General features: G+C 48.1%; 1 protein-coding gene across 1 annotated transcript; it reads left to right on the top strand.

The window, feature by feature from the left end:
* The first annotated feature begins 10,569 nt into the window (after positions 1 to 10,569).
* On the top strand, positions 10,570 to 11,422 carry LOC119318943 (dirigent protein 1-like). The gene has a single exon (XM_037593489.1). The coding sequence runs from the start codon at positions 10,596 to 10,598 to the stop codon at positions 11,274 to 11,276; it is 681 nt and encodes a 226-aa protein (XP_037449386.1). The 5' UTR covers positions 10,570 to 10,595; the 3' UTR covers positions 11,277 to 11,422.
* The last annotated feature ends 258 nt before the right edge of the window (positions 11,423 to 11,680 follow it).

Consider the following 11,680-nt stretch of genomic DNA (forward strand, 5'->3'; position numbering starts at 1 on the left):
CCCCCCTCCACGAATCCTATTCCAACTAGGAAAGGGGGGAGTCCTACTCCCAGAGGGAGTAGGACTCCTCCTGGCGCGCCTCTCCTGGCCGGCCGGCCCCCCTCCCTTGAACCTTTATATACGGAGGCAGGGGCACCCCCTAGAGACACAAGTTGATCCACGTGATCATATTCTTAGCCGTGTGCGGTGCCCCCTTCCACCATAGTCCTCGATAATATTGTAGCGGTGCTTAGGCGAAGCCCTACGACAGCAGTACATCAAGATCGTCACCACGCCGTCGTGCTGACGGAACTCTTCCCCGACACTTTGCTGGATCGGAGTCCGGGGATCGTCATCGAGCTGAACGTGTGCTAGAACTCGGAGGTGCCGTAGATTCGGTGCTTGATCGGTCGGGCCGTGAAGACGTACGACTACATCAACCAAGTTAACGCTTCCGTTGTCGATCTACAAGGGTATGTAGATCACACTCTCCCCCTCTCGTTGCTATGCATCACCATGATCTTGCGTGTGCGTAGGAAATTTTTTGAAATTACTACGAAACCCAACAATTATGAAGCTGGTCTCTTGACCCAGACTATCCAGAAGAAGGAAATGACAAGGACTTAAGGATGATCAGGTGCCGGCTTACAAGAATATTTAACCCGGAGCACAACCTATCAAATTTGTTCTTGAATTATTTTGCAGGATCAGATTAACATGGATAAATCAAAATTAAACTGGGGGCTAATGTTGGCGATATACCCCGCGATATGACCCGGCCGGATATATGACCCGGCCGGACTTGGTGACTCACTGGCGACCCGCCCGGACCTGGCGGTTTATGGCGACCCGCCTGAATATTACAACTCACTGGTGACCCGGCAGACGAGTCAGACGGATGACAAGGCCCAAGGCCCAGTAGGCCGGTTCATGTGATGGTGGGCCGGCTTAAGAGGAAAGTCATAAGGAATATTCTCCTACAAAGGAAGCAAGACTAGGACTCCACTTGTAATAGAGTAATCCTAATCCTATTAGGACTAGTCATGTAACCTGCCCCTTCAACTTATATAAGGAGGGGGCAGGGCACCCCAAAGAGGGGAGGAAATAATCTGTAAGGCTAGACATAACTAGGAGAGCCGGTTTACAGCGACTCCCTCATGATGATAATGAGACCTAGCCACAAACAGCATGTAGGGTTGTTACCGGATGATGTTTCCCGGGGCCCGAAGCTTTCTAAACCCTTGTCTTGTGTTGCGTCTCTCGATTCCGCTCAATCCCTCTCAAGCTACCACATAGATGCGTTGGCCTCACGACTAAGTCCTCACACTAGGACATCTGCAGCTCTATCCAGTCATTGATGAAATCCACCAACGCTTGAGACTTGATGGTTGTGTGAGGCATATATTTCAAACCATGAGGACCAAGTTCAATAGCCCACTTGGCTACCCGACCTGGGCTTCCCTGTTCTAAATGATGTCCCCTAAAGGAGCAGAACTAACCACAGTGATAGGATGACCTAGAAAATATTGCTTAAGCTTCCTACTGGCCATGAACACCCCATATACAAGCTTTTGTCAGTGCGGATATCTCTACTTGGACTCAATAAGCACCTCACTGATGTAGTAAACCATCCTTTGAACCGGATATTCCTTGCCTGCCTCCTTCCTTTCTACCACAATGGCTACACTGACCACCCGGCTATTAGCAGCCACATATAACAACAAAGGCTCTTTATCAACCGAAGAAGCCAGAATAGGCGGCTCAGCCAGCTGTTTCTTCAAGTTCTCAAAGGCTTCATTAGCGGCATCACTCCAGACAAAATTATCTGTCTTTTTCATCATCTGATACAGAGGGATTGCCTTCTCACCCAACCGGCTTATGAACCGGCTTAATGCTGCAATACGACCCGCCAGACGTTGCACATCATTGACACACGCCGGCTTAGCCAGAGAGGTGATGGCTTTGATCTTCTCAGGATTAGCTTCAATGCCCCTGTTAGACACCAAAAAACCCAAGAGCTTGCCTACCGGCACACCAAAAACACACTTGGTTGGGTTAAGCATCATCTTATAAACCCAGAGATTATCAAATGTTTCCTTCAAATCATCTATCAATGTCTCCTTCTCTCTGGACTTCACCATAATATCATCCACATAAGCATGAACGTTGCGCCCAATTTGATCATGAAGGTAATTTTGCACACATCTCTCATAAGTTGCCTGGGCACTCCTGAGTCCAAATGGCATAGACACATAGCAGAAGGATCCAAAGGGAGTTACGAAAGTCGTCTTCTCCTGGTCCTTAACTGCCATCTTGATCTGATGATAACCAGAATAAGCATCCAAAAAACTCAAACGCTCACAACCCATCGTAGCATCGATAATCTGATCAATACGAGGGAGAGCAAAAGGATCAGTTGGACAAGCTTTGCTTAAATCTGTGTAGTCCACACACATACGCCAAGTGTCGTTCTTCTTAAGTACCAGCACTGGGTTAGCCAACCACTCGGGATGGAAGACTTCGACGATAAACCCAGCTGCCAAGAGCCGGGCCACTTCCTCTCCAATGGCCTTCCGCCTCTCCTCGTTAAACCGACGAAGAAACTGCTTAACCAGCTTAAATTTTGGATCAACATTAAGAGTGTTCTCAGCGAGTTCTCTCGGTACACCCGGTATGTCTGAAGGCTTCCATGCAAAGATGTCTTGGTTCTCACGGATGAACTCGATGAGCGCGCTTTCCTATTTCGGATCCATATTAGCACTGATACTGAATTGCTTGGATGAATCTCCAAGAATAAAATCAACCATCTTAGTATCATCTGCCGATTTAAACTTCAAAACCGGATCATGCTTTGTAGTTGGCTTTTTCAAAGATGGCATATCTGCCGGATCAACATTGTCCTTATAGAATTTTAACTCCTCCGTTGCACAAACTGACTCAGCATAGGTCGCATCCCCTTCTTCACATTCCAGAGCTATCTTACGTTTCCTATGCACTGTAATGGTTCCCTTGTGACCCGGCATCTTGAGCTGCAGATACACGTAACAAGGTCGTGCCATGAACTTGGCATAAGCCGGCCGTCCAAACAGAGCGTGATATGGACTATGGATCTTGACCACTTCAAAGGTCAACGTCTCTGACCTAGAGTCATGATCATCTCCAAAAACAACTTCCAGAGCTATCTTACCAACTAGATATGCCGACTTACGAGGCACCACGCCATGGAAAACAGTGTTTGACGACTTGAGATTTTTATCAGTCAATCCCATGCGACAGAAAGTTTCATAATAAAGGATATTGATATTGCTCCCTCCGTCCATGAGTACCTTGGTAAACTTATACCCTCCAACCTGAGGTGCGACCACCAAAGACAAATGACCCGAATTATCAACCCGGGGCGGGTGATCTTCCCGACTCCACACGATGGGCTGCTCAGACCAACGCAGATAACGAGGAACTGCCGGCTCAACAGCATTGACTGACCTCCTATGAAGCTTCTGATCATGCTTACATAAGCTAGTGGTAAAGACATGATATTGCCCATTGTTCAACTGCTTCGGGTTGCTCTGATAACCAGATTGTTGCTGCTGTTGACCCCCATGATTACTCTGCTGATTGTAACCACCCTGGTTGCTGTGATTACCTTGATTTCCTTGAAAAGATCTGAATGTTGCAGACCCGTTGACTAAGCCTCTCTCACGAGCAAAACATGATCAGCACCAAGACTCCATGAGTGTTAGAATCATTACAATGTAATCTAGATTATTGACTCTAGCGCAAGTGGGAGACTGAAGGAAATATGCCCTAGAGGCAATAATAAAGTTGTTATTTATATTTCCTTATATCATGATAAATGTTTATTATTCATGCTAGAATTGTATTAACCGGAAACTTAGTACATGTGTGAATACATAGACAAACGGAGTGTCACTAGTTTGCCTCTACTTAACTAGCTCGTTGAATCAATGATGGTTATGATTCCTAACCATAGACATGAGTTCTCACTTGATTAACGGATCACATCATTAGATAATGATGTGATTGACTTGACCCATCCGTTAGCTTAGCACGATGATCGTTTAGTTTGTTGCTAATGCTTTCTCCATAACTATACATGTTCCTATGACTATGAGATCATGCAACTCCCGAATACCGGAGGAACACTTTGTGTGCTACCAAACGTCACAACGTAACTGGGTGATTATAAAGGTTCTCTACAGGTGTCTCCGATGGTGTTTGTTGAGTTGGCATGGATCAAGATTAGGATTTGTCACTCCAATTGTCAGAGAGGTATCTCTGGGTCCTCTCGGTAATGTACATCACTATAAGCCTTGCAAGCAATGTAGCTAATGAGTTAGTTACGAGATGTAACATTATGGAACGAGTAAAGAGACTTGCCAGTAACGAGATTGAACTAGGTATTGGGATACCGACGATCGAATCTCGGGCTAGTAACATACCGATGACGAAGGGAACAACGTATACCGTTATGCGGTTTGACCGATAAAGATCTTCGTAGAATATGTAGGAACCAATATGAGCATCTAGGTTCCGCTATTGGTTATTGACCGGAGACATGTCTCGGTCATGTCTACATAGTTCTCGAACCTGTAGGGTCCGCACGCTTAACGCTCGGTGACAATCGGTATTATGAGTTTATGTGTTTCGATGTACCGAAGGCAGTTCGGAGTTCCGGATTTGATCACGGACATGACGAGGAGTCTTGAAATGGTCGAGACGTAAAGATCGATATATTGGAAGCCTATGTTTGGACATCGGATTGGTTCCGGGTGAAATCGGGAGTATATCGGAGTACCGGGAGGTTACCGGAAACCTCGGGAGGTATATGGGCCTTATTGGGCCTTAGTGGAAGAGAGGAGAAAGAAGCAAAGGAGGGGGTGCCCCCCCCCCAAGCCCAATCCGAATTGGGAGGGGGGCCGGCCCCCCTTTCCTTCCTTCTTCCCTCTCCTTCCTTCTCTCCTAGAACCAACAAAGGGAAGGGGGGAATCCTACTCCCGGTGGGAGTAGGACTCCTTGGGGCGCGCCTAGAGAGGCCGGCCCCCTTCCCCTCCTCCACTCCTTTATATACGGGGGAAGAAGGCACCCCATAGACACACAAGTTGATCATTGATCTTTAGCCGTGTGCGGTGCCCCCTCCACCATAATCCACCTCGGTAATATCGTAGTGGTGCTTAGGCGAAGCCCTGTTCCGGTAGCAACATCATCACCGTCATCACGCCGTCGTGCTGATGAAGCTCTCCCTTGAAGCTCTACTGGATCATGAGTTCGCGGGACGTCACCGAGCCGAACGTATGCAGATCGCGGAGGTATCGTACCTTCGGTGCTAGATCGGTCAATCATGAAGACGTACGACTACATCAACCGCGTTGTCATAACACTTCCGCTTATGGTCTACGAGGGTACGTAGACGATACTCTCCCCTCTCGTTGTTATGCATCACCATGATCTTGCGTGTGCGTAGGAATTTTTTTTTTGAAATTATTGTGTTCCCCAACAGTTTCGTCGTAGTTCTTGGATTTTGGATTCAAAGCATTCTAATGTAATAGTTGGTAGAGAGAGAGAGAGAGGGAGAGAGAGAGATAGGGAGAGAGAGGGAGATTGCACGATGACGCTAGGTATGGGCAAGGAGGCCCTCAATGGGGAACTGGCATCTAGTACTCAGTGGGCCAAGTATTTTTGTATTGCACTTCTTTCTTTGATTTCCCACCTTTGTATTTCTCCTCCCTCTCTCTTCAATAGCTGCCCCCACCATTATACTTCACATGCATGCATGACAACAATGTGGCAGAACCACTCTCTCTATGCCCTCGCACAATAAATCCAACCATTTCTTTCACCTTGGCTAATTTTAAACACCCATATCTTTTTAACCATATATTCATTTTTGAAACTTTTTTTTACATTTAAGCTCCTTACTCGTTTAAAATAAACTATTACACATGTCCAAATAATCAGTTTCACAATGATACGCTAGAATTTCACTTTCTGTTGTTACTCTTTCATAATTCAGAACCTACGTGTCACTTTTCATTGGCTTGTTTCACAAAAATCACATCTATTCAATTATATAATTTTGAAATAATGTATTGCACTCTTTAAAATAATCAATTTAACATTGAAACATTATAATTTCACTTTTTGTGGTTATAATTTCACAATTTAGAACCTGCATTTTACATTCACTGGCTTGTTTCACAAAACTCACATCTATTTCAATTACGCATTTTCTAAATAACATATTTCATTTTTTGAAATAATCAATTTCACCTTGATACATTATAATTTCACTTTTTATGGTTACTATTTCAAAATTCAGAACCTACATTTTACATTTCACTTTCCTGTTTCACAAAAATCACATCGATTTCATTTTGATATTTTTCAGATAACGTTTTCACTCTTTTGAAATGAAGTGTTACACATTTCAAAATAATCTATTTTGAAAAGTTGACATTCCAATTTCATATTCTGGTTAAATATGTTTCTACTGAAATAGGTTGGCTTATCATGTATCTATTGAAATAGTTTTTTTTTCAATTATTTCTAGTGATGTAGGAAAATTGAAATTTAAACGTGTTTGAAATGTATCCAAGATTGGTCTTGTTTTAAAAGGCTTTGGCGCCAGGAGTTCAAATATTAAAAAAAATCAAATAGGAACTTATGGTTTAAAGATATGGACGATTTAATTTAATAAAGACAAAATAAAAGGTTAGATTTAAGAGAGAGAGATAGAGAGAGGGGGGAGGGAAGAGCAAATTGTTACATTCCTGCCATGAATGCAAGGACAAATTATATATGAGGACCACTAGTTGTATTTGGTGATGTATATGTATTGTATAGCATAAAATGAAAATAAAGTGGTTCCAGCCGCACGCATCTTGACGCGCACAATGGATGGCGGGTTTCTTACCGGTAGGTAGTGTTAACGCGCAAAAAGAGTTTGTGGGGAGAGTGCACTTGCATGCAGAATCTTCAACCTCATGCCGAGAGAGAGGGAGGGAGGGAGAGAGAGAGAGACATCACTTGCACGCAAAATCTTTAACCTCAAGCTGGAATACTATAAATCGTTAAATACTTTTTTATTGATGATTTATCTTACAAAGCGTTAATCCAGTTAGCAGTCCGTTTACGTTGATGAGTTCATCTCGCCGAGAACTCAGAAAGTGGATCGCTTGTTCCCAGGTTTGGACTAGTTGTCATGTTATGAGATGAGACACGCATGCGAAGATGGGCAGAGTGTCTACGTGCATCTATGCTATACTAGGCGTTTCTAATAAAAGGAGTAAGAAATATGTCTTATTTCTTAAAACCAACATAGTCGACATACCAACATCAGTGGGCAGCAATTGGAGGCGCGCTTGACGGCCGATTACACTGTGAAGGGCATGTCGAGCTAGATTATGTGACTTTCTACGACTCTCTTCTCTCTCGAGAAAAGTCAACAGAAGCTCCTTGTACAATGGGAGATGCTTAGGCTGGTGCTTAGAAAAATAAATCGGATTTTTCTAAAGCACCGGTGCCTATTTCTATAGGAGAGACGCTTAGTTAAGCGTCTACCCTGCACAAATAAGCACCGGTGCTTAAAAAAATTCTGGTTTATTTCTCTAAGCACCTCTCCTAAGCACCTCTCATTGTACAAGGCCTAATAGAACTGATTTTATTCTAGCGCGCGCCGTTGACCACCATCACGCAACGGCGACGGCCACTCCAGCCCCATCGGCCACCCCACTGTTGTGCTGTGTCCCGGCCAGCATGCTGCGGCCGCCTCCTGCCGAGCTGCCCACGCGACGTGTGTCGTGCATCCTCCCGTTGCCGCCCCCGTCCTCTCCTCGTTTCGATCTGGATCGGGATCCGTCACCTCCGTCGACGAAGCTGGCCTGCTCTGCCAAGGGATGTAGCGTGCTCAAGGCTGGTGCGGCGATGCCTCCAAGCGAGCCAGTTGTGCCCACGTTCGCGTCGCTCCCCGCGGCTGCTTCGACTCCGCAATCCACCTCCCCGGCTTCCGCCGCCGCTGTGCTGGCCTCGGCTGCCTTGGCCTCCCGCAGGGCCGACCCGGCCATTGAAGGTCGCGCTCGCCACCTGCCAAGTTCCGTGACGACGGCCGCTACGGAGCCACTGCCCGTCGTCCCTCCAGTAGCTACCAGTCTTCCTCTGCACCCGGCGCCTGTTCCAGATCGGGAGAAGATAGTTTGTGCCGCGGCGTCGGCCCGGTCGGACCTGCTGCTCGATGCTACCAGTACCCTCCACAACGCGTGTGTTGGGGTGAAGACGACCATGCCGGCCTCCCGTGGGGCAACATTAACCGCCCCCGTAGGCGCTGATTCCGACGAGGCTCGAAGAACCAACGATGGCTGCAACGACCAGAAGACACCAGAGAAGTCGGGCTCTCCTCTGCTTGGTCCGTCTTCAGCGTCGGCATGCAACGACCTCTCTGCTGCTGCCGCCGCTCTTGTAGGCGGGGCGGACTGGGAGCATGTGGGTCGGGGGCGCCGTTCCGACCGGCACACTCACCCTGAGCCGTCGAGGGAAGGTCTCGAGCGTAGCCTCGCCTTCAAGCGTTGGGCTCGAGGAAGGTGCTTTCGTCGCCTCGAGCGTGTCCACCAAGTCAGTGCATGCCGTGAGCCATTCAGATGCATTCGTTGTCGTCGCGCTGGTCATCGGGAAAGGTTTTGTCGTGCTCGCTCTCCAGTCAGTTGCGGTGGCTCTCCAGTCGCTTGCGCTCCTCGCCAGCAGAGCCGCTCCCCGCACGTCCAGCCTTGTCCTCCGCTGACTAGGAGTTGGGCTGAGGTTGTAGATCACTCGTCGCTGTGTGTGTCGGTGCCGCCAAGGTCCCAACATGGGTGTTGCAAGGATTCCAGTGTCAACCCATCTTTGGTCTCTGCTTTGGAGGCACAACTTGCCCTGCTGCGCACGGAGCTCCTTCAGGAGGTTGAGCTACTCCGCACTGAGCTTCGCGACGCTCTTGCCAAGCTTGAGGTTGCGTCGGTTGTGCCTTTGCTGCATGAGCTCCAGGTTGTTTCCGTTGATGAGGATGCTGAATGTTTCTTTGGAGATTTTTCTCCTCGTGCTCTGGATGTGACACCGATTGTTCATGGGAGTGCGGTTATCAGCGAGGTCGTAGCTCCAATTCTGCAGATTATGCCTGAGTTACAGGAGCTTTGTGGGGAATCATCTATTGTGTTACCGATGGAGCTGAGCGCTTTGGAGTCCTTGGCGGTGGCCATGACACCCTCACTTCCACCGCCAGAGTCCCGTCAGCCGCCCGCCCTTGCAGATAGTGGAGACTTGGTTGGTTCTATCACTGCCTCATCTATGACCATTGGGCATGTGGTGTCTTTGAGTGGCGAGGTTGATGCGACAGGTATGTTGGCACCTAACTCTGAGGCTATATCATGTGAGCAACTGGAGACGTCTGAGTCCATCATGTCAGTGGTGCCTATGACTGATGATGTTGAGGCGGTTGGTATGTTGGCGCCCGACCCTTCGGAGCCCAACCAACCGCTCGCCTCTGTGGAGCGTGGAGGATCCGATGTTGCAGTCACCCGCCCGCAGGTGACCGTTGGGCAGGTTTCTGTGCGTGACAAGGTCAATGAGATTCTATTCGAGATAGAGCTTCACAGCTTGCTCAAACGTTTGGAGAGGGTGAGCCCTGGATCTGGCAAGGCGATAGTGGAGGAGGCTCTCAGGAGCAAAGGGAAGAAAAGTGATGCCACAGGAAAGGCGTCCGCAGCTGCTTGAAGGATGGTTATCAGTCTCTTGGGTTGTCCTTATGGTCTGACTTGTCTTCGTGGATTTGGTGGTGCATGTGGTCTTCGGCCGAGCAGTGTGGGGGCTGGTGGACATTAGGTGTTGGGTATGGTTGTCAGGCGATCATGTGCTTATGGGTTGCATGTTGTGTGAGTAGTCCACGTGTGGTTGGTCTGTATCGGTTTTCCCCGGTTTTCCGTTAATTAACTGGGCAATTCTCTTCTCCTTAATTAATCGATGAGGCAAATCTTTTGCCTCCGTTTCGAAAAAAAAATAGAACTGATTTTTCAACGGGAGACAACGTGTTGATTTTGGAGATGCCGCGTTGGTTTCTCTGGCAGCGGCAATGCTAGGTCCAGATACAGCGAAACAACAACCTACAAAAAGGCCCACCAGGGCTGCCCAAACTCTCGACGCACCACAACACAGGATTCCCTAGGAGCTTTAGTGTTTTATAGGTGATTTCACGAGCTAGATTACATCCTAAGTTAAACTTCCCCAACATTTTTTTGCCGAAAAACTTCTCTAAAATTGACAAGTCTATACAAAAAAGTGGGTGAGGAATTCGCCTGGGATGAAAACGTGAAAGCAACAGACAGAAGGAAAAGGTGAAATGAAAGCCTCCTCCTCACACTTGGTAGCTACTACAGTACTAGATTGTCGGCTTTGAGTGGCTTAGCAGCAACCTGGCAGGAGATTCAGAGAGCCCCTGGTCATACATGTCTTGTACGCATGGCTACCTAGCTTTGCGTAACGCAAGTATGGTAGACTGCTGCGCATGGCAAAACAATGGTCGCCCTGCCTGTACCAGGTGCAACAGGAATAGTTGGTAGGCTGAGCCGCTGCCCATGGCGACCATCGTCGGCTATATGTATATATACAGCTCGTACCATGAAGTCCATTCATCGTTCCACATGATACATCCTACAATTACGTCCGCAATTATCGCATCAATGCCTCGGGTCCTCTTCCTCGTTGCTTTGACCCTCGCCTTGGCAACCACGACGGCTGCCGCGCGGAGCCGGCAGATCCACCTGCGCTTCTACATGCACGACATCACCGGCGGCCCGGGCCAGACGGCGGTGCAGCTCGTGAAGGGGCCCGGCCCCGCGCACCCGTTCATGCCGGGCGCCCACTTCGGCGACACGACGGTGATCGACGACGCGCTGACGGAAGGCCCCAGCGCGGCATCGCGGGCCGTCGGTCGCGCGCAGGGGTCGTACATGCTGGCGGGACTCAAGGAGCCCGTGCTGATGGTGTCCATGACCGTGGCGCTCACGGGCGGCCCGTACAACGGCAGCACCATCGCTGTGGTGGGCCGGGACGACATCTCCGCGGCGGTCAGGGAGCTCGCGGTCGCCGGCGGCACGGGCGCGTTCCGGAAGGCGACGGGGCACGTTCTGTGGCGGACGGCCAGGATGGAGTCGCGCGATCACATGGTGCTGGAGCTGGACGTCTACGCGACCGTGCCGGCCGCTGTTGCTGCTCCGATCGACGGGCAGCGTGAGGCCGGCGTTTTGAATATTTAGTGAAGAAGGACAAAATTAAGCTGGGTTAGAATAAGCGCAATGTTTGAGTATTCTTTGTGTTCGTGATTCACACGCATATTGTTTCGAATTTTTTATCCGATTTTATTGTTTAAAATAAAGAAAAACAGAGTAAAGAAAGTGGTTTCTATTTCTTTGATTCATGCTCATAAAATTGATAAAGAAGCAGCTAATTCTAAGCCGACCAAAAAACACATTTAAATCTGAAACTTTGCAGGTCAACATCACAAAATTACTACCATGTGCAGTTCTTCTTTTGGATTTTTTTGGGCACAATAGAAATATATAGAATGATAAAAAATATTTTAGATTTATAACTTGACAAATTTATGTTGCATGCAAAAGCTGAATACATTTTATACACCGACTGGTACTTGTGTGGCGTT

Source organism: Triticum dicoccoides, chromosome 6A (assembly GCF_002162155.2).
Source record: "Triticum dicoccoides isolate Atlit2015 ecotype Zavitan chromosome 6A, WEW_v2.0, whole genome shotgun sequence".
Taxonomy (NCBI): Eukaryota; Viridiplantae; Streptophyta; class Magnoliopsida; order Poales; family Poaceae; genus Triticum; species Triticum dicoccoides.

Bases quoted from the DNA above. Each gene is read 5' to 3' on its own strand.
- LOC119318943 (XM_037593489.1), top strand. From the start codon at position 10,596: ATGGCGACCATCGTCGGCTATATGTATATATACAGCTCGTACCATGAA.